Source organism: Phaenicophaeus curvirostris, chromosome Z (assembly GCF_032191515.1).
Source record: "Phaenicophaeus curvirostris isolate KB17595 chromosome Z, BPBGC_Pcur_1.0, whole genome shotgun sequence".
NCBI lineage: Eukaryota > Metazoa > Chordata > Aves > Cuculiformes > Cuculidae > Phaenicophaeus > Phaenicophaeus curvirostris.
The window spans coordinates 49,955,666-49,982,845 of NC_091431.1; the positions used below are offsets into that span (position 1 = coordinate 49,955,666).

General features: G+C 39.6%; 1 protein-coding gene across 1 annotated transcript; it reads right to left on the reverse strand.

Annotated features, from left to right (window-relative positions):
• Nucleotides 1-54: 54 nt before the first annotated feature.
• Nucleotides 55-27,180, reverse strand: FAM169A (family with sequence similarity 169 member A). The gene is made up of 12 exons (XM_069881150.1): nucleotides 27,043-27,180; nucleotides 25,517-25,616; nucleotides 24,406-24,491; nucleotides 22,852-23,023; nucleotides 21,900-22,079; nucleotides 20,414-20,542; nucleotides 20,101-20,210; nucleotides 18,141-18,192; nucleotides 17,635-17,773; nucleotides 15,357-15,516; nucleotides 14,313-14,519; nucleotides 55-4,430 (listed from the first exon to the last, which is right to left on the reverse strand). The coding sequence occupies exons 1-12, from the start codon at nucleotides 27,175-27,177 to the stop codon at nucleotides 3,885-3,887; spliced, it is 2,016 nt and encodes a 671-aa protein (XP_069737251.1). The 5' UTR covers nucleotides 27,178-27,180; the 3' UTR covers nucleotides 55-3,884.

Sequence of the window (27,180 nt, forward strand, 5' to 3'; positions counted from 1 at the left end):
CAATTTTTGAGCTTTTAAAGCTTCTTGGTAGCAGATAAAAGGATGCTCGTTCTTGTGAACTGAACCACTTTAAAACATGCCTCCTGTACAGCAGAAAGGACGCAAATACTAAAAACGAAGGAAAAAAAAATGACAAAATATAAGTTTAATTACTACTTCAAAACATTTCAAAAGCAGCCAAGACAGTACTTAATAAAAGGAAAAACTAACACTGTAACAAGACTGAAGTACAATACTCTAGAAGAGCAACACATCTTTCGTAAGATTTATAAACAGAGTATCACTAGTTTAGAAAACATCGACATCACATTTGTGAAAATAAATTTCGAAGTGTATCCCCTTGGAAATAAGATTTTAGAATAGTCACTTAAAGCAGAGAAGCCTAAACCTAGGCCTGTCTGTTGCTATGTTTAACTTCGTAGTGTTGACGACACTGTAAATGGTCAATTGGATTAGCAACATCTACAAATGAAATGGTACAAAAAAAGCAAACAGAGGTCAGATGTCATTTCAAATAAGGTAAAAGCACTTTTGAAATAAGATGCATATACATTTTTAGGCAAAGGGCTCTGAAACACGATAAATGCAAACAAATTCTGCATAAAATTAAAACAGACCAAAAGACAATGTGGGAGAAGCAATGCAAATCCTGTTACAAAATTAACAAGCATTTGAACAAATGCTGGATCCAAATACAAAAACATTTGCCACCTAAATGCAAGGCTGAAGTCACTATTAGTGTTCTTTAAACTCTATTCCTAGACTAAATAAAGCTGAAAAATAATACTGCTTGCTTTCACTGTACACATGTAGCTCCCCAATATGTTGTAATAGCATTTGGTAGAAACTTGTATAAAGTTTAATCATTGGTTGCTGGTGCGATAAGATCTTAAAAATTCTCTAAGAGTTTGATGGTAGTAAGACAGGCAGTTAACAGACAAAAACCCCCCAAAACTGCTGGTTTTCCCCAAAGTCAAGTTGGTTGACTCCCCTGCATTAATGTAACAGAAGTTGTATAGACTACAGTGGGCACATTAGTACAGCAATAAAAACTATTATGCAAAGTCAGTACTTTGGTTTTGCTACGCCATATTTACTGTGAGATGACTGATGCCAAAAGAAGTTTACAGTGTTGTTACACTGTGCCCTTTAGTTCAAAGTACTGCTCTGATCACTAATGGAACCATGTCCAGTTTTCAAGACTGTACTGGTTATCAGGATCACTAACTGCACCCCAAATGCCCAGACTCTGTATGCTAACAGCCATCAGCTAGTATCTCAGGAACCCCAGATATACACAGGCATCTACTGAAGATTATACCTAAAGTTGTGAATTTATATTCATCAAACTGTCTCACTGAAAGGAGATCAGAAGTATAATTGATCTCAGATTGACCTAATATAATAATCCTTTTGTAATAATTATGTATTCAATATGCAAGTGTCTTAAAAGAAATATACTGATACAAATCAGTTCCAACTTAGCCATGAAAAGTAAAAGCCAGACGAGTGACATTACCTTCTCACACTCTTTTCTGACTTCACAGGGCATACAAGCAATTACCATACATAATAGCTGAAATAACTGGGACTCACTTTTCATAAGCAAAAGAATCCCTACCTTTTTTTAAAGTGGATACGTTTATATTAACTGCAGTATTCAGCAGATTAATCTTCACTAAAGCTTGCTGTTAAAATGGAAAATGAGTCACAACATAATGTATACAACCACCCTTTAAGGCAACAGCCCGTACAAATCCCAAATTCTTAGCAACGCAACAGACGTGTTTTCTAGCCACATTTTTTTAATACAATAAATCTTAGCACTAAAAGAGAAGCCATACGGAAGATAACAGAAGCTTTGCCTCATGTGCTTTATAGAAAAAGCTTCATTAGTTTTATAAATGCTTAAGGTTGACTTGAATATGTCTACAAATGATCATGATAGATGCTGAATATTTATCATAAAAAGCTTCATTAGTTTTATAAATGCTTAAGGTTGATCATGATAGATGCTGAATATTTATCAGTCATGAGGGTTCATAAGGAATGTCTGTATGTACATTGACAGGGAGTTACACTTACGTGCAATAGTTCAAGAAACCCAGATTTAACTCAGTAATCTCGTGCACCCTGTATCTAAAGTTTAGGTGATACGTGGTTTTTTTTAAAAACTGCCTTTTCCCTATGAACTGCTCTTAACAGGTTAAAAAGGAGCAAGGTACTTAATCAGCTGAAAGAAGTAGTATTAATGTATCTTACACAGTTAAAATATCTTATAAATACAGTTAAACTGTATAAGCATAAAATCCCCAATTCTTACACTAGCTTTATAGAGGCATAAAAGACAGCACTGCAACTATTCAAGTGAACCTTGTACTCAGAAGCCCTGAACAGCAATTTACAGACACCCCTATTTTTGAGACACTGTGGGAGACTAGTTCACTCCTCTTAGAATAGGCATAAAACAGGAAAAATAGTAGGGTGATTTCCTGTTCTTGGAACCCATTTTTATTTCTTATTCCTGAGTTTTTAACCTCTCATGAGATGAGCTTCGTTGACTGAAAGAAACACATAGCAAACTAAGGAGGAATTTTTGTTTGTGTCACAAATGACGTTAAATACATGGGTGGCCATGAGAATCTCTGAAGGGAAGCATGCATGAAAAGCCTGGTTTTATTTCTCTTTGCATACAGCAAAGTTCACTCGCTGCTTTTAAGAAAACACAGTGAACTAGGGAGCTATCCTTCCAGGGATTACACCCAAGTTAGAAAAAGAAAGCGGGAATCTGAAATATCTGCAAGCAATCACCTGCAAACTTCTTAAGATGTAGGAGTTCAGCAAACAAGCATTTGCTGAAATATCTACTAATATTTATACTAATGTATGTCACAACCTCCTGAAATGCCAGCACTCACAAGAGACACACCTGGCAAACACATTTTAATAGTTACCCCACAGCACCAGCCGAGTACTTGGAAAACAAAAAGCACCATGTCCATTCAGACCAAAAGAAGATCAAAAGTTGTCATACTCTAGTCCTGCAATATTAACAAGTAATCAAGTATCCACTCAACACATGCAAGTAGTTAGGAAGGTAGTTCAAGCGATTCTGTGCATGTACTGGAGCCTGTGCTCCACACACTCTGGAAAAAATCTCGGGCTTACCAAGATGCTCACTCTGGAAGCTACAAATACTGTGTAGACATGTCTTGATCTCCACATAAAGAACTTCATTAACAAAATGCATGACTGCAGATACTGTGCTGACCCTATTTCCACTGACTCAGCTGTTTCAAGTGGTTCTCATGACAAACAGATGCTGCTTATGCTGTTTTGATATACTGATATATACTTTCTTGAGTGTTTTGAGACTTAGGATTACAGAATCTTTTCTTTTAATGTCATCTCTGAAAATCAATGGGAAGGGAACAGTAAGGGAGGAAGGATTTTTCTTGTTCTACTTCCACAGTACAGAACACAAAGTTATTAAAAAAAAATGCTAGAGTGTCATCTGGCCTCATGGATGTCTGTAGGAATTTAAGGGACCTTCACAGGGCCAGGATTTTACACTGCATATTTCATCCATGACTGCCATCTCAAACATGAAAACTGTTCCCTTTGCTAACACAACTGTATTTACTCAGCCTGTATCCTTCATAAAAGGAGGAGACTGGCTGTTTACCTTCACAGTCTGATGAAGCTCGATGTCTAGTGGTTAAAAATTCAAGAAAACTTGAGGAAAGGTGATCAATTCCAAAACGAAGTCCTACCCAGAATTTAAACATGTGTCCCATGTCCCATATGGTTTAAGTTACACTCTAGCGTTTTTTACATAAAATAACTTTATTTTAAATTATGAGTTAACAATCTGTATTTCATTTTTAAGCTGGCTTTCCTTTTTTCTTCGGTGGACCTTTGTAGCCTTTGGCCTTTCTTCGCAAGTTTCTCCGATCTACAACAGGTACCTCAATTTCTGCTTCCTCAGAGCTGCTGTCAGCAGCCCGCTCCGCTGCTGTCTGAGTGTACTGATCCATCATGTCAGCAGACTCTTCCAAGTGCTCTTCCAACTGGTTCTTCTGTCCTTCCTGTCCAGAAGGCTGCTGAAAAGAAACACCCTCGAGATCGACTTCTATGGCAGAGCTCTGACTCAAGGTAACAGAGGCCTCCTGTGAGTTGTGCCCCACTTCCTCATTTTGATCTTCCAATGAGGATGCTGTTTTGGGGGACACATTTTCAGGAACAGATTCTTCTGCTGCTTCATTTACCATAGAGTGGGGAAGGCCATTGTCAGAGGGCTCTTCCTTTGATGGCAAAGGAGCTGCATTTTCCATGCTGGTCTTTTCAGATTCTTCCTGTTCTTCAGTGGCCTCCTCCTCTACTGATGTACCTTCTTCAGCCAGCAACTCTGAATCATTTGCACTTAAAACCTGCAGGGGATGAGAAAGAGTGCCAAAACAACCAAAGGGACAATTAATTGAAGACACAAAGGGCAGAACAACTACTGCCTCTAGCTAGCAATCTTTGAGGATATTTTGGCATTCAGCAGTTTTTAATACTATATATACAGCCAAACAATCTAGTCCTTTCCTCCTTTTTGTATGAGAGTTTTTCATGAACTAGTTCTGATATCCAGAGTCACTCTCCTATTTTCTAATTCAAATTATCCAAAGGATTATTTGGGTACAGCAAAAACATTCTGAAATAAATCTCAGAAAAAAGAAAAAAAAAGATTTTTTATTTTAGACATATGCAATTATAATTTTGCTAGCATATAACAACCTACTTTTGCACTATAAACAGAACACAGTAAAGTCCGTATTCTACAAGGGCATTTTTGGTAATTAACTGCTTGTAGACTTCACCAGGCCAGAATTACCAAACAAAAAAAGGACGTGGCTTTTCACTCACTTTCAACTAATACTTTAGTGAGGAAAAGCCTTTTCATTACTGATAAACAGGCATATGATATAGGGGAGAAGTTAGAAAGAACTTAGAGAAGGTCTTAGCTCACTAGAATTTGCATTGTTTGTTAGTAAAGGCCTCAAAGACCCTGGGTGTTGATAAGGAAGGAGCTCGTTCACAGACATTCACTGATAAGGGAAACCTGGAATGTGAGCAACAGCAGAAAGCCAACTGCATCCTGCTCTGCGGTTCTGGAGCTCGACCAGGGTGAGACTGTGCCTGTGCACAGATTGAGTTCAGGGACGCTGAGACCCTCTGAGACCCTTGACCACGACCACCAGGACACGCTGCACCTGCGCCAGTATGGGAGAAGCTTCTCAAATCTAATTATAATAGGAAGTGGGGAAAGGTCATGAATATGTAATAGGCATTTATGAATAGGCATGTCTTTGCACTATAACTATCTGCTTGTTAGACCATACAGTGTGCGAGTTACGAGGATTACACCCTCGCACCCGCCAGCAAATAGACACATACCTACTTTATAACCCTTAATCGGGTTATAGAATTTGATTGCACAAAACAATTTGGTGACCCAGATGGGACACCCCTCTCTATCTGGCTGCAGGACCGCTGGGAAGTGGGATGTTGTAGGTGCCACCAGGCTATTTCTCTAGAGAACCTCCCCTCCCCATCCGATCACTGCAGGGAAAGAGATGGCTCATCAGTGGGCAGACAAGGTATGTGACTTGGGGATACAGATACCTGCAGGAGGGAGGCAGGGGATAAGTCTGTAAGCCATGTATGGGACACCACCTGCAAAGATGAGGGGCTAGATTGCTGACCCTTGGGAACGGGAATTGTTAGGCCCAAAGGGAAATAGTATAGCTTGCCAACGACACATAGTGAGGTGAGCTGGAAGGGATTCCTAGAGCTTGCCAAGACCTTGTAAGGCGTCAGAAGCTGGGGAAGTTCTTCCTGCTGGGATAGCTGGAGAACTTCTTGAGGATAGTGATCATTGTATACATTTGTCGGAAGTATTTCATCCCAGTACTGTGTATATTTTAACATTGCTAAGAGCTCATTTTAAGTTCAACCCATGGGACTTTAAGGGGACGATAAACCGGATTGGAGTAATAACTGTTGCATGTGCGTATTTCAAGTGTTGTATGTGCCCCGTACTGTGTGTGATTTGAATATCGATGACATCAGAAATTGTGGATCCAATTCAACTAGTCATGACTAACACTGTGGGAGTTGGACTGGCTCCAAAACGAAAAGCTGTGTGTTTGAGATGCTGCATTGCTGCAAAGCAAATGAGGAGTTCTTATTGTTGTGTATGGTTAATTTGTTCTATGCTCCATGAATTGTTTAATATATGATACAGTGCTGGAGTTTGGCAGGCATTTAAAACTTAAGATAGTAGTAAGGTGAAGGGCAGGCACACTGGGGTGGGCTCGAGCCTCCAACCTGTGGCACCAAGGAGTTCCAAGTACTATGCAGGTAAAACTAGGCAAGACAGCTTGCTCACTCTGAAAAGTGAGGGGCACTGCCAGAGATAAGGCTCTTGAAGCTTCAAACGTTTATCCGGGAAAAAGGAAAAGAGAAAAAATGGAAAACCCCAGCCTTGGGGCTGTATGTGTGTATGAGTGTCCCCCCTTCTCTTCCTTTCCTTCCTTAATGTGAAGGTTTTTTTCTTCAGATTCTTTGCTTAGTCCACAGGAGTTATACATGTTATCTCTGTAGGGAAATACTGGATTATGAGCAATTCTATTTGAATAAGAGTAATAAGCAACTCAGCTATTATAGTGATTCCTAAACAGGCTTTATTAAAAGATAGGAGATATGATCCCTAAAATTTTAAGAGTGTCAACTATCGATTTATCCAAAATTTGTTGTGTGATTATTTCTGCAGACAGTTTTATTGTGTATAATTGGGGAACAATACGTTCAGGTTTAGTATGTTGTGCATACATTATGTTTATCAGTAATTTAAGAAAGGTTGAACTACTGGCTAATTGGCAAGGACAAAACTTTATGTAATTTAACAGAAAGTATCATCAGTAGTGGAAAAGAAAGTTTGGTCCCAGAAATCTGGGACCATGAGGGGGAAAGACCAGGAAAGGGTTAAAGAACAGTGTAAAGAAAGGTTTTAATGAAAACTGAGAAAGAAAGAGGTGAAACTAAGGAAAAGGCAAACCAAAGAAACTCAAAATGGAAAACAAAACGAGCCCTCTGAGGTGTGTATTAACACATTGGAAGGATATTGTTCAGAACTGGGAGCACTGAGAACAAGACAACCCTTATTGAATATTGTAATCTATGGTTTCCGCTTTACAAATGGGGCAAAGTGACCACAATGAGACAACAGATTATAACACCCTCTTACAACTCATATTGTTTTTGAGGAGAGAATGAAAGTCAGAGGAAGTGTCTTACAAGGATATGTTTTTAACTCTCCATAACCACCTGGAGGGACAAAGGGACTGTGGAATCGTGTCCCCACAGGACCCTCTGGTACTCACCCTTGAGCAAGAAAATAACAAGGAATCTGGAGGTAAACTGAGGCAGTGTCGTTCAGCATGAAGCATCGGACAAAAGTGCACAAAGCTAAACAAAACTCACCAGGCACCAGTGCAGGATCTAAGTGATCTGTTTAAGTCTCCCCCTCAATCACGGGAACAAGATGCCGAGTCAGAAAGGAACCCCACTCCTCCGGACACATGGTCCTGCAGGCACCTCTCCATGAGGCAGTAGGACCTGATGGAGGGCCAATGCTAATCAAGGTACCTTTTCCACGACCGATTTAGAAGCGTGGAAAAGGTTAACTGAAACTACTGGAATGATCCGGTAAGTGTAGCCAAAACATTTTTAATTTATTATAAGACAGCACAACCCCAATGGGGATGATCTACAATTATTACTGGAGTGTTTGACAGAGAACCAATTAAACAGTCTCAAAGACTGAGGGGGATTTGGACAAAAATTATTATACATGAGAAGGGGTGGATGTTAAAGATTACTTCCCTCTTCAAGACCCAAAGTGGGATGCAAACAGGAATGCACATAAAAAAAGGCTGCAAGCATATCAGGGGTGGATTCTGGAGGGGATGGAGAGAGCCATTCCCAAAACAATAAATTGGTCAGTATTATATGCAGCTAAGCAAGGTCCTTCCAAGTCACCATCTGAATTCCTGGATTGATTAAGGGACGCAATGTCTCACAGCACACCACTGAGTCCTGGGTCAGAGGGAGTAATACACTCTTCGCTCTTGGGTCACTCAGCAGGGGATATCAGGTGTAAATATCAGAAGCTGCATTCCACAGAAGATAGGAACCTGGAAGTATTGTTGGATAAGGCGAAAAAGAAATGAAAGAGAGCAAGGTAATCAGAAAGGACAGACAGTGGCCCATGTGAAGGAAGACTGACAGAGATCTGGGGAATCCACCCTAGCAGATCCTCTGGTTATAATGAAGCTAGGGAAAGAGTAAAAGAAGATAGAATTTTTAATTGATACCGTGGCAACATATTCAGTTTTAAACCAAGCTTTGATACCCCTGGGAAATGACTACAACATGGTAAAAGAAGCAACTGGCCAAAGTGAAAAGGCATATTTTTGCAAACTTCTGAAATACAAATTGGGGAAACAACGGGGTATACACCAATTCCTGTACATGCCCAATTGCCAGAAGGCACTCTTGGGGAGAGATTTATTAGAACAATTAGGGGCCGTAATTAAATTTGAAAAAGGAGAAATTAATCTAGAAGCAAATGATCAACAATACATACAAATAATAAGCTTATCTCTAGCTAGTGTTCCCACAGGAGGAACAGTCGACAAGGAAATTACGAACCAGGTATACCTTGGGGTATAGGCCACTGATGTGCCCAGGAAAGAAAAGAATGCTCCACCTGCTGAGGTCAAATCGGCAGCAGCCAATAAGAATTAAATAAATATCCCGTAAAGATGGAAAACAGAGAAGAAATTAGGCCAACAGCTATCTGTAAACCTAATGGATCGTACCAAGCGGTCCATGACTTAAGAGCTGTAAATAAAATAAAGACCTCTATTCAGTGGTGGCAAATTCATATACTCTATTACCTGTAGTAACACTTGAACTAACCTAGTTTACCATTTTAGACCTGAAGGATGCCTTCTTTTGCCTCCCTCTCTATGACGCCAGCCAGAAAATATTTGCATTTGAAGGGGAGAATCCCAAAAGCAGATGCAGAAATCAGCTTACTTGGACAGTATTACCGCAGAGTTCAAAACAGCCCTACTATATCTGGCAATCAACTTGCAAAAAGATCTTGAGTCCTGAGAAGCCCCGTCTGAGGAAGAAAAACTGTTACAGTACACAGACAATATCCTGATTGCCACCAGGACAAAGGACGCTTGCATGACCTGAACGGTGAGTCTATTCAATTTTCTAGGACTCCAGGGATATGGGGTATCCAAAAAGAAGGCCCAGATAATGCAGCGTGAGATGATTTACCTGGGCAGAGGACTTTGGAAGAAGCCCGAAAAGGCCACTATCAGTGAAAGAGTTATGAGTTTTCCTGGGAATGACTGGGTGGTGCTGACTGTGGATGGACTACTTGTTAAACTCCTGTACGCACTAACAACCACTGAACAGAAACACCTTCAATGGAATAAAGAAGCTATACAGGCCTCTGGGCTACTGAAAAAGGCCTTGATGTCAGCTCCACCCTTGGGACTCCCAGATGTGAGTAAGCATCTCCTTTAATATTAGCACAGGATCTGGGCCTGTATCGCCGAGCACTTGTATACTTTTCCAAGCAATTGGACGCAACTGCAAAAGGGCGGCCTGGATGCCTGCAAGTGGTCACAGCTGTAATACTAGATATCCAGGAAGCCTGAAAATTCACCTTGGGCCAGAGAATGATTGTTTGTGTCCCATATAACATCTGCTATATTAGAACTGTCTCTCCCTACAAAGGTTCTTGAAATATCAGACTGCAATGGTAGAAAACTGTAGTCACTAACATTGTCAATCCAGCCTCTTTTCTTAGCAGAAAAACAGGAGAACCAGTACATCATGACTGACTGGAAACTACTGAGGTGACATACTCGAGCCATCCGGACTTGAAGGATAGTCCTATGGGAAGTGCTGAAGATTGGTTCATGGATGGAAGTAGTTATGTCTTAAGCAGTAAAAGACATACCAAATATGCCATTATGACTAGTCAAGACATAATACAGTTAGGACCTTTACCCATGAATACCTTTGCACAAAAGGCAGAAATAACTGCTCTGACCCGTACCTTGGAATTGGCCAAAGGCAAAGCTGTAAATATCTATACAGATTCGAGGTATGCATTCAGAGTTGTACATGCACATGGAGCAATCTGGAAGGAAAAAGTTATTGAACTCACAGGGTAAACGCATCAGACAGAAATCCTGAAACTACTGGAAACAGTCCAACTCCCTGAGAAGATAACAACCATGCATATCAAAGCACACCAAAAAGTGATTTGGAGCTGGAAAGAGGAAATGAGCTGGCAGACAAAAGAGGCAAAACAGGCAGCCAAAGGAGAGGTAAAAACAAAAGGGGCTTTGATCCTCGATGGGTGAATCTCCCTGGAAGGAGAACCCCAATATATCAAAGAATATCAAAACCTCACTAAAGATTTGGAAGAGTTATATAATGACGAGGGATGGGTTCACACCCCACAAGGGAAATTAATCATATGGTTTTTACTAAAAGAGCATAGAAAAAGGCACTGGAGAGCAGAGGGCCTATAGAAATACCTAATTAGAGGAATTATAGCTAGAAATGTATTTATACATTACTTTGAGACAGCCTGTACAAGAGAAAGGCTGTGGATGTATCTTCCTGGACTTCAGCAAAGCCTTTCACACATTTTCTTGTAGCATTCTGCTTAGGAAACTGTCAGCCTCTGGCCTGGACAGGCAAACGCTCTCCTGGGTGGAAAACTGGTTGGATAGCTGGGCCCAGAGCGTGGTGGTAAATAGAGTTAACTCCAGCTGCAGGCCAGGTACAAGTGGGGTTACCCAGGGCTCAGCACTGGGTCCAGCCCTGTTCAATGTCTTTATCAATGACCTGGATGAAGGCATTGAGTGCATCCTTAGCACGTTTGCGGATGACACTAAGGTGGGTGGAAGTGTCGATCTGCTGGAGGGCAGGGAGGCTCCAAAGGGATCTGAACAGGCTGGACCACTGGGCTGAGACCAATGGCATGAGGTTTAACAAGAACAAGTGCCAGGTCCTGCACTTGGGGCACAACAACCCTATGCAGTGCTACAGACTACAAGTCTGACTAGAAAGCTGCTTGGAGGAGAGGGACCTGGCGGTGTTGGTTGACAGTGACTGAATATGAGCCAGCAGTGTGCCCAGGTGGCCAAGAAGGCCAATGGAATCTTGGCTTGTATCAGAAACAGTGTGGCCAGCAGGTCCAGGGAGGTTATTCTCCCTCTGTACTCGGCACTGGTGAGACCGCTCCTCAAATACTGTGTTCAGTTCTGGGCCCCTCACCACAAGAAGGATGTTGAGGCCCTGGAGTGAGTCCAGAGAAGAGCAACAAAGCTGGAGAACAAGTCTTATGAGGAGCGGCTTAGAGAGCTGGGGTTGTTTAGCCTGGAGGAGGCTAAGGGGAGACCTCATTGCTCTCTACAACTACCTGAAAGGAGGTTGTGGAGAGGAGGGTGCTGGCCTCTTCTCCCAAGTGACAGGGGACAGGATAAGAGGGAATGGCCTCGAGCTCGCCAGGGGAGGTTTAGGCTGGACATTAGGAAAAAACTTTTCACAGAAAGGGTCATTGAGCACTGGCAGAGGCTGCCCAGGGAACTGGTTGAATCACCTTCCCCGGAGGTGTTTAAAAGATGGGTGGATGAAGTGCTGAGGGGCATGGTTTAGTCATTGATAGGAATGGTTGGACTTGATGATCCAGTGGGTCTTTTCCAACCTAGTGATTCTGCGACAAGTGACTCAGCAGTGTAATCTTTGCCTCCAGACTAATCCCAAAAATACCCCCACACTGGAAATAGTCCAGATTGGGAAAGGTAACAGGCCTGGACAACAATGGCAAATTGATTTTTCAGAACTTCCATAAAAAACAGGGGGGTATGGATATTTGTGAGTATTTCAGATACCTTTTCAGATTGGCCAGAGACATTCCCTACCATAACAACCAAAGCTTGAGAGATAACCAGAACGTTAATATAAGAGTTAATACCCCGTTTTGGGGTCCAGCCACCATATGCTCTGATAGACGACTACATCTTATCTCAAAAACAATACAACAAATCAGCCACCATTTGGAAATAAACTGGCAACTCCATACCCCATATGCCCTCAGTCAAGTGGCCAGAGAAAATGAACCATTTGATCAAACAACAAATTGTGAAATCAGAGCAGGAGGCTAACTAGGCCTGACCACAGTCTCTTCCTTTGGCTCTCCTCTGTATACAAACTAGGGCAAGGGCCAAGGAAGGACTGAGCCCTTTTGAAATATTTTATGGACAACTCTATGAAATATAGAAAGGGGTGTCCCTACAAATTGGAGATAAAATCATGACTTCCTACATGATGGCATTAGACAAACAACTCAACAAAACTGAGAAATATGTGCGTGGGACCCAAAGTATGGGTTTGGATGAACCTGTACATAACATACAACCCGGGGATTATGTATACTAAGCCTCTTCAAGATTATTGCATTAGGATTAAACCACAACAAAACTGTGCTCTACCATTTCGAACATAGAACATGGGCATGAAGAGTAAATGAGAAAAGGCAAACTGTTAACTTAGTGTCTTGCATTTCATGAAAGCAACAAGAATTTGTCTGTGAAAGTAACACAATCAATGCTCAAGACATCTGCCTTGACCCTGCAAAACAAAGCATCTGTCACTTTGAGATCCATCCAGACACTAATCAAAAGACCATACTGGTATGTATTAGCCAAGGTTTTGTATGTTTAAGAACTACTTGTATTTCTATAGTAATAGATGAGACAATTATAAGTAGCAAGAATCATTCTAATTTTTGCATTTGTAATTTTGTTAAAATTGTCGAGTGTGACTTTCCTTACTTAGCACCAGTCATATCCTACCAGTTGATTAAATGTAATTACACTGTTACACAAGTTATTGCCTGTACCTATTGGAATGAATCTTAAATTGGTTAAACAATTAATGAAACATCAGAATGTGATCAAAATCTTGGACAAGGTCCAAGAAAGTGGGAGAAAGACCCTGATAACAGCCCACCATGACACAGAGGAAATAAACAGGGTCCTGAAAAGGGTAAGAGAAGATGTGAACCATCATTGGTGAAACATGCTATTTGGATGGTCCCCTGCTGCAACTGGCATTCTAAATAAGTCTTGTCATCCCATTATTATCCTTTTGATGTTAGTTTTGGTTAGCTTTGTTTGCTCTACTGTATTGTTTGTTTGGAATTGGAGAATGCTACAATGACTAACAATTTTGACTTCTATCTCTAGTGCCCATAAGAATGCACTGAAAACTAATTTTCAACCAAAACACTATCCAGTTCCTCTTCAAAAGATGGATCATGTATGAGGCAAACAAATATACCTAAGTTTAAAAAGCAGGGGAGAATTGATGAACAGGCATATGATATAGGGAAGAAGTTAGAAAGAACTTAGAGAAGGTCTTAGCTCACTAGAATTTGCACTGTTTGTTAGTAAAGGCCTCAAAGACCCTGGGTGTTGATAAGGAAGGAGCTCGTTCACAGACATTCACTGATAAGGGAAACCTGGAATGTGAGCAACAGCAGAAAGCCAACTGCATCCTGCTCTGCGGTTCTGGAGCTCGACCAGGATGAGACTGTGCCTGTGCACAGATTGAGTTCAGGGACGCTGAGACCCTCTGAGACCCTTGACCACGACCACCAGGACACGCTGCACCTGCGCCAGTATGGGAGAAGCTTCTCAAATCTAATTATAATAGGAAGTGGGGAAAGGTCATGAATATGTAATAGGCATTTATGAATAGGTGTGTCTTTGCACTATAACTATCTGCTTGTTAGACCATACAGTGTGCAAGTTAGGAGGATTACCCCCTCACATCTGCTGGCAAATAAACACATACCTACTTTATAACCCTTAATCGGGTTATAGAGTTTGATTCCGTAAAAAGTTACTGCCAAGGCAAACTGGAGCAACATTTCTTTCTTTTTGGCATCATGTGCATGCATGTCCCACTTCTGCATATTAAAACAGAAATGTTAATATATTCTGCTTAAGACTTGCATTGTCTGGCCTAATAACTGCTTCTCCCAATAATTTTATATAAAGATAGGAGCTACTTTCTACCTGTTAGTTAACAAAAGCAAAACCAGCAAGATGTGTATTCTGTGAAGGAAAGATGACTTCCTCTTGTTTCAGTTCTCTCACCTTCTCTGGTACAGTGTCTTCTGAAGGTTTTGCTGCAGGCTCAAGGATTAATGGAACAAAGAGTGTTAAGGGTTCTTCTCCTTGATTTGCAGACTGCAATTTTAATTCACCACTTAAAACTTCATTCGCTGTTCCCTCTTCAGCCATAGGTAAGGTCTTACCAGTTTCTTCAGCTGCTTCACCATTAAGAGGTTCTGCTGTAGTTTCCTAAAAAAATCACGTTTCCAAGTCAAGATTATGCCCAACCATTGCTCTCCAAAATTAACAGATGTATCTGTAATATAAATTTTTAGCTTAATGTGAGAAGAAAACAGCTTGGGTACTTAGAAATGTGTTCTGAGGCAGCAAAGTTTAGTGCAGAGTAGCACTAAGTTTCTGATCATAGCTTATACTTTTGCCAAACAAAGTTCCAAGCAAAGAGCCAAGCTGAACAGTGTTTATGCATCTTACATGCATACATGCTGCAATCACTCCTTGAACCCAACGTAGTGCAAGATCTACTTTGTCACCAATTAGTAAGAATATAAAACCCTGGAGATACTGCTAGGCACAAAAGACACTCAGGTTTAAATCCAAGTTGCTAAGCTGTAGATAAAATTTGGATTTAAACATGAAAACAGTTAAGCATTAAGTACAGAAGTAAAACAAACCAACATCAGCCACTAAAGCATACCAGCTATTGGCATCTTCTTGGAAAGTTTTTTTTATTTTTTAAATTAGAAATACTGGATCAGACTTTGACATTACTCCAGTTCTCAGGAATATCTGAGTAGAAGAAACCAATTAAGAAAGTTAGGTTGGTAGACAAGCTAAAAATTCACCTTACTGAAGATCCTATGAACTCTATTGTTCAAAGTAAGGACAACTGAATATTCCCTGAAACCAATTCTATACTAAGCTTAACTTCTCAAACACTTCTCAACAAAGCATCACTACAAAAATCAGAGTTGATAGTCACATGGATCAAGGCAGCAAACACCATATTTAACAGAAACTGTAGCTGTATTCCAAACTACTTTGCTATGGCTACCACATCCAGCTCACCTCCTTCTCATTCTGTTTCTCAGGGGGAGATACGTGTAGCTCTACTTCTGATACAGACTGACCCTCATTTTCAACAATCCTTTCTTCATCCTTCACAATATTCTCCTTCAGTACTTCTAAGTCTTTAGAGCTTTCAGCTGTCTGGTCAGGAAGTTCCAGCCTGCAGCAGGTATTGAGATACACCTGTTAATGTCTTAGATTTACACATAGTTTTGGTGATCTCACCAGGGAAATTCTTTCACAACTCATTATAAAGTGCTGTATCATGTGCTTGCCATAGGAAATAAGAATCTAGAATATGAAATATGTCTAAAAATGGCTATCTCCTTGTTAGGGAAAAAAAGCATGTTAACTAGGAAAAATTGTTTTGCAAATTATAAAATGAAGACACTTATTCCCATAAAATCTAATTGAGACAGAAGTCGGAAACCAAGTTTGTTTTTTTTAAATGTAGAAAGCAGTAATCCACTACATATTTGAAAGCTGCAAAGGGGTGAGAAAAGAAGCAGTTTCTCCCACCCCCACTGTAGAAACAGTTTAAAATTATGGAGTTATAAAAGCAGGCATGTTTGTACAATCATTGAATATACCCATATTACAAAAACGATGACTGGAAAAGAATTCAAGGCAATAAACAAATGTTTGAATAAGATTCAACCAGCTAGAGGTTAAGTTAGCAACTAGCTAAAGATGAAGCTCTGATATAGATGACGGGTAGGTAACACTATCTCAAATATTCAGCTCTCATTTTTGAGATGATAAAACTTAATATGAACTGGAAGTATTACATACAAGCAAAGGGAAAAGTACATGCAATAGATTTGCAGGAGGCTGCTTTGCTACAGCAGTACTGGAGGGTTTTATCCCAGGTGCCAGTCTCCGCAGGAGGCTGCTTCGCTAAAGCAGTACTGACGGATTTTATCCCAGGTGCCAGTCCCTGACCTAAGTCCCTGCATTTGCTAACATGCATGGAAGGAAAGAACCAAGGTGCTATCCTGCCTTTTTGCTATCAGGATTCCTCTTAGCTCTGCTCAAACACCAAGTTACATATTGTGTTCCAAGGAGCAGCGGTATCTCATTGACTTCATTTTGCAAGACCCAAAATACTGATATTCAATAACAGGTTAGCCCTCTCACATATCAACTAGTCAATTAGTAGCAACAGGGCTGTGGCAGTGTCAAACCATGCCATCTGGCCTGTCTGAACCAGCTTAGGGCAGCACACTGACAGCACTAGATGCCAGAGCCTTGTGTCCGCAGTTCCACAGAGCAAATTAAACATAAAAATACAGCTGTACCTAACTGAAGACCTTAGCTTCACGTGGAAGAAAAACACCCCATCAACTAATTTTGTTTAAAGAAATGTAATGGAACAAGTTTGAGGGATTTACTAGAAAATAACCAGGTTATCTTCAATTCTTCAAAAGACATTTTAGAGGTTGCAGTGGGTTTTTCTGGAAGACAATGAGAGAGGGAGAGAAAGATATGTAATGGGCAGAAGGGCAGTGTGTGTTAATGAGTGCACAGATCCTTACACAGGAAGGGGGAGGAAGGAAGAATTTATTGATTTATTTTTAAGAGGCACAGTTCTGCTTTCTGGATGGAAGCCAGGGCAAATTAGTACTTCAGACCCTGTCTTGTATGAACTGTTACAGCACACAAGTGGTATAATTATTCACATCACCATTTGATAACTGGTACACAGGAAAAGATCCTTTAAATTGGAGACAATTTTTTTCCCAGGATCTAAGTTTGGATATGATGTTTTAACACCAGAATTTCTCTTAACAAAGGGCTTCAGTTTGAAGATGGCTGGCTCTCTGTAACTCTTGTTACCAAGTGTTAAATAGTAACCAGTTCCCAATCTAAACAGTCAGACTTTATTTTACTGCAATATGCCACCATAACAGCAGGTCAGGAAGGGCCACCTCTCCAAAGATCACACATAGCATTGTGAATACGTGTCCAGTTACACTATTACAAGAAAATATGCTGTATGAATTCAGGTGGTTTTGCCTTCATGCAGACTCAGTTACAAGAGAACATCATCAACCCTCACTGCTCTCTTACTGCTATGTCCAGTATATGCTGATATTTCAGAGTCACTACATTCTGCTGTCTCTTCAGGTGATGTCTCAATTTTCTTTATCAGAGACTTTTTTAGTAACTTTTAAAATCAAGGAAATGAAGCAGGAAGAAGAAGAAATACAAATTAGCACATTGTGAGACAACTGATGCATCACAAAATAAGAAATTGGTAAAATATAGGCTCTTCTACCTGCTTTCTGACACATGAAGAGCATTTTCCTCATCTCCTTGGGAAACTCCAGGTTCAGATTCCTGGCTATTTTTTCCTATCCTGGTTCTTTTTAAATGACTGCTTCGTGTCCGAATGGAAACAGGAGCTGTGTTAGGGTTTCAGGTAAAAAAAAAAACAAAAAAAAAAAAAAAAACCACCAACAAATCAACAAGATAAATGCAAGTGAATAAATGCAGTCCAAGATCTACACATAATTCCCACCCCAATATTTCATTAAAGAACCTGAGAGCAAGGTAACAGCATTTCATTGTGGGTTTTTTTTTTTCCCTGAATATACACACAATATCTTTATAAAGACTCATTACAATTTCATCTTAAGTCCTCTAAAGGGTTTAAGATGAGCCTCAGAGGAAAGCACGTTTATATACACTGTGCAAATGAATACACTTAGTTTGAAACTAGTGAAAGAGCCCGATAACCTATTAATCCACAGTAATCACATTACTGATAAGCAAGGTTTTTACCTTTAGATGTGCTTGCACAGATATCTGATTCTTTACCTTTTTGAGAGTCAGCCTGTAAAGCAAAAGCAAATCTAATGTTACTCCAAAAACTTCTAAACTTATCAAAATACTTTCATCTCCCTGTCTACGACTGCATCTTTCTAAACCATTTTTTCATAGTAACAACCCTACAAAAACTTTAATATACTTACACGTAGGTACCTTATTTCTCAAATTTTTTTTTTTAAATTATCTATTACAAGGATGATTTTTTTTTTCCTGTATTTTACTTACGGCGTCAACATAGAAGGTAAGGTTTTAATTCATCACCTGCCATTACAAACACTATAAAGTTTTTTTTCCTTGCCTTTCTAATAGATTACCACATAATTAAATTCTAGAATTTTTTTGTTTCTGCTTTCTGTATAAACTCGTAGGGCTACACTAGAGTAGCTGACAAATTTTAACACAGAAGTTCTATTTTATATATGCATTCCATTTTGTAGTCTTATTTTTATCATAGCATGCAACAGAATACAGCAGCCCATATGAAAAAAAAGATCAGACAAAAACCCCCAGAACTTAGTGATTCCAATGCAAGTTACAGTCCACACAAGACGCTTTTTATGTCAGAGTTCCCCCTCCCTAGAGTTCTTTTGCCTCTTGTTCTTCCCCACCATCCCAACACTTCATTTTTTTCTGCAAGTTATCCAAGGACTCACTGGTCAAGGACTTGAAACTCTGAAGTAGGTACAAGCTGGACACGTTAAAATGAAGTTATACTTACTGCTCTTTGCTGCTAGAAGTAACCTAGAACTGGCAATAACTGGCATCCAGATGTTCTGTCACCTTTCCAGCTTCATTTCCAGTACTACTCAAGAAGGCCAGTAAAACATGGCATTATCTACATTCTGCTACTTGAAGTAGTTTCAATGAGTTTTAAATACATGAGAAATTGTATTCTAATGACAAATTATCCTAGCATCAAAACACAAAACTGAATCCTAAGTGAAAGGTGAACATGAAAGTTGGGGAATGTTTTTTTCCTTGTTTAGAGGAAGGTTGGGCATTTCACTTTGTTTCGTGGTCCAACAGTTTTTCAAAGCATTGAAGAACTGCTTATGAACAGTGCCAATGCCAGCAATTCTATCAAGCTATGACAAGCTGGAGCACTCTGTTATCTGCCAATTTCATCTTCTGGAAGAAGGCAAGAGACAGGGTTTGAATTCTTAAAGCAAGAAAAATCATTGAGCCTGTATTTCCTATTTTTCATTGAAGCATTGACTTCTATGAGATTATGTCACATCAATGCTACAAACAGTCCTGAAGCACACAAATACATGCTCACTACATTTCGAGCTCCAAGTTATTCTCAAGCACATTCTGTGCAGACTTAGGACAAAAATGAGATAGAGAAAAGCTTTATAATATTCAAAGACACATACATATTTGGAGCCACATATCCGTATGTGGCTCCAATACGGTTCATAATCCAAATACATAAAAAGAAAGCTGCAGTCATTCTATATGGACAATATATAACAACAAATCCAAACTTTCCACTGAACTGTGATGTGAATGTGCACTTTCTAGAAATAATTTTCATCATTCTTTCCACTCTTACAACAACTCTACTGTTAACAGCCTTTCTAGACAGTTTAATCTCAGAGCCAGTTCAAATACTCTTCCCTCTCTAATTTGCTAGCAAATGGCTCAAATTATAAACCCTGACAGCTGTGGCACACACTCTCTACATTCATGGGGACACCCTCCAGACTCCTTCACAGAAAAATGGTATTTTTAGCCATAGCTTAGTCAGGGGTGTTACATCAGCAGGAAGTATAACATCCACCCAAGAAGTAACAAAAGTTCTACTTTTATATGTAAGGCAGAGTTGAGCCAATTCAACTACAATGAAACAAAAATACTAACGTTTTGTAACAAAGCAGGCAAAAAGAAAGAGGCAGCAGTGTATACCTACACTTAGCTGTGTTTCTAGCTCAGTCTTCCATCCACTTGTTTCTGATACTGCTGCAGATTGTTGGTAATTATCCTCTGCTTGCAAACTCTTATTTTCTTTCTGTGAGGCCTCTGCTGTTGAGATTTAAAAAAGGAAACAGGGTATCTTTGTATAAAAAAAAATAACATTCCAAATACGATCTCACAGATCGCAGGACAAATAAAAATCTTCCTGCTAGTTTCCACCGGCAGTGTTGACAGAAGTAAACATTGTGCTTGCAAAGCCTCTATTAATCTTTTACAAAGTGTCAGAAAACAAAACAAAGCATACATACCTGCAATTTTGAGCTTTTCCCCTTGCACTCTAGACATAACAGATTTTCTCTGGAACCAACATCCTGGTCCCTCCACTTCCCACAAAAGGTTATGATCCCCAGGGTACTTCTCAAGATATTGCTTACAAGCTGAACAAACATAATAGGAACACTGTATTATACATACATACACTCATCTGTGCCTCAGTTTAAGTTCATTTGATATCAAATTAATTTGCCAACTTCCATCATACACAAACCACAAAAAGAAGAACTAGTCAACAAAACAATGGAGGGTGAAGTAAATACTATTGCTTTACCCTACTCATCCTTCGCAATAAATCCTTTCTTCAGATTTAAAGAGTTTCCATTGTCACCATAAACTGCAACAAAATAGATAGGATTTTCTTTTCCTCTAACGTCCACTTGAGATTTCAACTTCATTGGTCACTGTCCCTGCTAATCATAAGACCCAACCCAAGACGGAAGGCCTTGTAGGCAGAGGAAATACTCAAGTGATTTTTGTCATTCCCATGTTGTTATAGGCACTCATAAAAAGCACTCTTTGGGAATGTGAACACATTACTACTGCATGGCTTATCATCCACTCGCTGTTCACTTCTGGGATACTTCATCCTTGCTGTACCTCATCCTCTCTTCTCCCAATACACATACTAAATACCCATGATGAGAGGCAGGCTTTGACACCATCCTGTAGTAACTACCAGGAAAAACTACCATTTTTCACTTGATGCACATACCCTGTGGACAAGAACGCTGTCATATCATGCCTTGACCAGGGAAATGGATTAGTCATTAAATTCGGCTCAAGACAATTTGCCGGTTGAAGCGTAATACAGCAGGTCTAGACAGATCCCACAAGAGTGGTACTTGGAAAAGCAGAAAATTTCCAGTGGCTAAGAAGTGAAGATTAAAATGTTACAGAAGGAATCCTGGCAAATGGCCTAAGAGTAGGACAAGCTTTGAGGAACATGGCAAGGCAACATCATTTACAGAACGCACACCATCTTCTAGACGACATAACCATCTTGGGTGGCTAAGAGAAGCACCGTAAGTGTTTTCCTTGTACATTAGAACTGTGCCTTCATATACTCAAGTTAAAACACAGCCTAGTATGTCCGTTTGTCCATAAGTTCCGAGAAAGCATGAACTGTGACCTTGTGAGGCTTAGGTGTGAGGAAGAAAGAGGTGCTACAGAGAAGATCACAAGCACCTCAGCCCATTCTGAAGGCTTGGAGGGGACAACACAGTGGTAAGCTTCACAGCAGCAGAAAGCCAATGGAGATCAAATAATCTAATCTCATGCAGAGGATTAGATTTTGAATCAGGAACCGCTTTTAACAAATCAGGATTTTTAGCCTTCACTGAAGAGCAGGACATCCAATACAGAAACTGATGATGCAGCCACAAATGTGTTGCCTGAATGACAGCACCCAGACACAAAGAAAGCAAAAAGAAGATAAGAAAAATAAATGAAAGAGCTTGCCTGTGTACATGAAGAATGATAGTGGGTATCGTAGACCAAGAGAGCCTTCACTAAAGGAATCCACAAAGTCCTCCAACATGATTAGCCCACAGTCTTTCCCACGATATTTCTTTCTTACAAACATTGTGTCCAGAACTGGCAGCTTATAATTCTGACCACGGTAAGAGCTACAAACACTTCCTGAAATAATAGGAAGGGAAAAAATACACCACTGGCATGCTGCAGCAGGGATTATAGCATATTCAAATAAAGACTTTGATAATTTATACAATTATATAGTTTGGTATAATTAAGTCATAGAAGTTACAGTAAAAATTATAAAATAATTTATAATATTAACTAAAAATAAATATTTGCCACCAGCCATTTACTGGCTCTTGGAGCAAGCTTCATAATGATGCCAAGATACTTCAATAGATCAATATACTAGAAAGTCTGTAGTACCAAGACAGAGAGGAAAGGCTCACTTTTAAATCTCGCAACACAATTCCATAGGAAAACTATATTAAAAATTACGCTGAAAGCCAGAGAAGGGAGTGTCACAGATTACATCACTCCTCAGGGCACATGTGAAGGCAACAATTTAGCTAATTTTTAAAGACTGAAAGAACAATCCAAATTTTTTAAATAAAACCACAAAAAATCATAGGAATTCTCATATAAGCAACACATTATCCACATTATTAGAGGATTCAAAGGGATTCCGTGGTGAAAAGGTGATGCCATATAATGGCATTAAGATAGCCCATCAACTACTGAATCCATTTTTAGGCCTTCATTTTGTGAGCCTGTGAACTATGCCAAAGAGTTTCCCTTTCCTCTAACAAGGCCAAAGAAAATCATTCATCAACACGACACAGTTAGCTTGTAAAGTTTACTAAATACCATATTCTTTAAATAAGCTCACTATTTAGCCCCCATTCCCCAAACCCTCAGTACTCCAATGTTGTACCTGTAGGTTTAACAGAATAGAATCCAATGGCCTCTCCTTTTTTCCACATGATCTTAGCATAGTCATTCCTACCATGACAGAGAAAAGGGATCTCATTTCTTTCCATTTCTTGTGTCCGATAGATAATTCGATTCAGAACATAGAGAACAACCCTCTCTCCTACAGATTTCACCTAAGGAAACAGAAAAAAGTTTTAGGAGTAGTCAGATCAGTTACTCACACATCAAGGACCTTATTTTTCAAAGCTGTCAGTTAATATGCATCACAAGAAGCCGTAAGTGCTAAAGCAGGATGAAGCTCTGGTGTTTGAGGGCAAGGAGATGCTCGGAAACCACAGCAGTAGGTGAAATACAAAGCAATACCATAGAAAGAGGATATTTCACAACTTCAACGTCACTGCTAATCCAAAGGGTACAAGTTGAAAGAAGTGCTGCAAGTGGGGCAGTGGGCAGAATGTCTTTATTTTAATTCAAAACTATTTCTGAATTTAAGAAACATTCACCAACCACAGCAGCAGTACACCAGACTCAGAATTCCCAGGCTAGCAGGTATCTGGATTCCTACAAAGGAGAAATTACATGCTTCATGGTGTAGCAGGACTTGGCACACTCAACCACTGCTGACAGAGTGGCAGACAACAGTATATAATGCAGTGGAAGAACCAGTTAAAACAGTTTTGCACGAAACAAGGAACTCTATATCCTTCCATCTCTCCTGCCGAGTTCCTTTTAAGTACAAAACTTAGGTTCACCACTATTCTACCCACTGTGAAGGAAGAATGGAGGAACTATACTCTCTTCCCAGTGTCCAGAGCCTCAGTCACCCTACCTGTAAAAGATTCAGCTTTCCTGATTTAAACACTGTTTTATCATTAAGAAGCACTTGGAAAACAAGGCTACCTGCTAAACTCTCTAGAATAAATTAAAAAAATACAATAATGAGGATGAGTACTGAGATTCTATGAGCAAATACAAATTACACTGCTGGAACAAAACAGATTTCTAGTTCTGGAAAAAACAGAATTCCATGCTACATACGTGTCAGTAATGGTAACAAAGGTCAATGATAAGCAATAAAGCAGATACCAGGCAATTTACTTTCCAGAGCTCATGTAACTGTCACTGCAAGCCACCAGCTCTAACTTGCCTCTACCAAACAGTTTCCTAACAATATTTTTAGCTTTCTATTTTCCTGACACCAATAGGTACTGCTACGGTACAATGAACCACTCTACAGACATTTTGATACCACCAGACGTAGGATATTGTGAAGAGAAAAGAAAGAAATCCTAAGTTCATTAACATCTAAATAGCTTACATATGAAGTAACTGTATAATAGTCACTCTTGCTCTAGACAGCCTTCACAATCAAGATGCCTTTCCCCCTAGCATCTATTATTCCTATATTCCCACTGACCCTGCTTTTGACTTGAGGCACCCAACTCACTTCTAAATAAAACACAAACATGTAACATCTCACACTAGTTATTTGCCATAAATCACCATTATCTTGAAAGGTAAGAATAATTGCTAGGTGTACATTGGAGCTCTTTACCTGAAGAAGTCCCTGTCTAGCAGGAACAGATGTTCTCACAATGTCATCAATTGACCACCACTGGTCAGCAAGATACAGGGCTACAGCTTGAAAGAAACAAGGGGAAATAAAGCATTAGTGATTCTTATCATTCCAAAAGAAACATTCATTAAAGCCACTAAACAATTAGGAATAACACTTTTTTTGGCAGCTCTTACCACTAGCACAACAAATGGGGTGAAAAATACTCACTCCTTCCATATGTAATGATCCTTAGTCCAAAGCTTGTTTGAAAACCAAGAACAACGAAACCAAACACAGATTTTGTGTGGCATGAAATACAGCAACTGTTTCTCAGATTGTCTTCCATCACTGTGCTCTAGCACCTCCTTCCGCTAAAAACTGGGCCTGCCAAAATGAGTTTCATTCATCCATGTATTTTAGTTTTTGGTTGCCAATGGATACTGGTTTTGAAACTGTGCAAGTTTTAGGGAGTCAGATGAATGTAAGATGACTGATGGCTATGTGATTAAAAATCAGTAAGAATTTAATCTATGGGCATTTGTGGCAGATTTGACAATCATACACATGGCATTACATGGAAAAAGAAGGAAACATGGAGGACTTGAAGGGAAGAGAGAAAAGGAGAAAACACCACCACCAAAAACACCCCCAGTGATACATCAACTTAACCAATGCTCCATTAGGATCTAAAGCTAAAGACAAACTTACAATTTATACTGCCCAATCTCTGATAGAGTACTCAAATTCATGGGAAAATTAATAAGTTTCATGAATGCTAAGTAAATCACTTTTGGACAGATAAGGCATACATGAAGAGATCAAAAGACACATATTGCACTTGGACTCAGATGAGCACCATGCTATTCTGCTAAATACCTTCTGAGTTCAACAGATCCTGTTCTACCCTGACTAGTGTAGAAAGTTCTATAATTTGTGTATATGAATTCACAACAAAAATAACAGCACAGAACCAAGAACACAGTGAAGAGCAAATTCAAAAGCGGCAAAGTTATGAGCTACACTAGCAAGGGCCTGAGCAAGGGCCTGATGACATGTTTGTCACAGAAAAAGAAACAGCAACACAGTAATTAGAATCTTAAAAAGAAACCTGTGAGTGAGTCCCTTGGTGCAAATAAAGCGAGAACTTTGTATGTCTGGTCTTCTCCGTAAAGAGGAACGAAGCCCACAGTTGCCAGGCTAATAGGGATCTGAAATAAGAGCATACAATACCTCAACATACTCTTGCTAAAACAACATTAGTAAAATATACAGAGAATGTTTAGCAGACTAAGCAAGACAGATGTTTAAAATTCAACTCTTTACAGCTAACCATAAAGGACTAGCATCAGACTCCAGCCCTTAGTTTAGGCATTTCTTCCTACAATAGAAAGTGCTTGGAATCTCAGGCTTTGGCAGATTTAGCTACAGTAACTTAAACTGTCTCAGCTCAGTTCTCAGCAGCTTGCATTTACATGCACAACTGTAGCAAATTGTGCAAAGAGCCAGCAGTATGTTCACTTCAACTCTCCCAGGTAAGCAAGCTGTCAAAGCCAGTAGAACTAGGCAAGCAGTCAAGCACAGAAACAAAGTGGAGCCCTAAGGTCGAAAAGCTGCATTGAAAATGGTTTTCTTCCCCTATACAGCATGCATTTCAAATTCTGAAGTTGTCTGCTTGATTCCCTCTCAGGAACAACATAAGGGTCAAATAAATCCATCTTTCAGGAGTATCTTTGTGGAAATTATTTTGCTATTTTAGCTCACATGTTGCCAATATTTAATTAATGCATAAAAAGCAGACAAACATTAATGTTGTGGTAAATAGGCTCGCTTACCCAATTTCTTAATATTATGATACAGTATGCCACAATCGAGGATGTCAACATTAACAATATTTAGGCACACAGCACCCACAGAAATAAAGGAAAGTACTCAAGGCTCTGTTCTGCTAAGGATTCTGCAGCACTGAACTTCTGTTCGCAGGAAGAATCCTCTCTGCTCACTTACTTTTCATTAAAGCTATACACCGTTGCTTTTACTGATACTAGTTCCAACAGAAACGTTCACCTAGCAGAACCAACATTGAGCAACTTATCATGCAAGGCCTAAGTGTTTGTAAAACAAAGTGCCACAGCCAGCCTGTACTACAGAACTCCGAACAACAGCACAGAATATTTAAATAAAAACAGAATCACATTCTGAAATTAATGAAACTTTCTGATCAAGAACTGAATCCAACCAGGAAGAACACTGAAGGACTGAGATACAAAAAGAGCCAGTTAGCTTCAGTAAATCACTAATGCCTTAGTTACTATGACAGCTTTTTGTGATTGTGTGAGTTGGTGCTTTTTATGAAAGAGTTTTACTTATCAGTTGCAATTTCAAGCTTTTTTTAAAAAATTGTTTAACGCATAGAGATCCATTGCCTAAAAGCAGCAATTAGTCACTGATGCCCAGATTTAAACCAAACTACAGAACTCAAAAAAGTAGAGGTTAACAGGCAAACAAGAATTTGGAAAATACAAAAGCTTTGCTAAAATAATTATGTAATTAAATAGCTGGGACTGGATTTTTTAAATCTTTTAAATCTACAAGTATATCCAGAAAACTGGGACTAAGGTGTTTGCTGGTTCTTACTTTGCTGTGGTCTGGTAGAGACAAGAATTCAGGACGGTTTGGATTCCCACATCGAAGGTCAGACAAGTACTCCACCGCTGAGTGCTCCAAGTCCTCATGACTGTAGCTGTTCAACACATCCACAGGGAATGACATCCT

Bases quoted from the DNA above. Each gene is read 5' to 3' on its own strand.
- FAM169A (XM_069881150.1), bottom strand. From the start codon at position 27,177: ATGTCATTCCCTGTGGATGTGTTGAACAGCTACAGTCATGAGGACTTG. The intron at 24,492-25,516 runs GTTTCTTTTTAA...GTTTCTTTCAAG, and splicing joins ACCAAGGGACTCACTCACAG to CTGTAGCCCTGTATCTTGCT. The intron at 20,211-20,413 runs GTATGTATGCTT...TCTCAACAGCAG, and splicing joins GGAAAAGCTCAAAATTGCAG to AGGCCTCACAGAAAGAAAAT.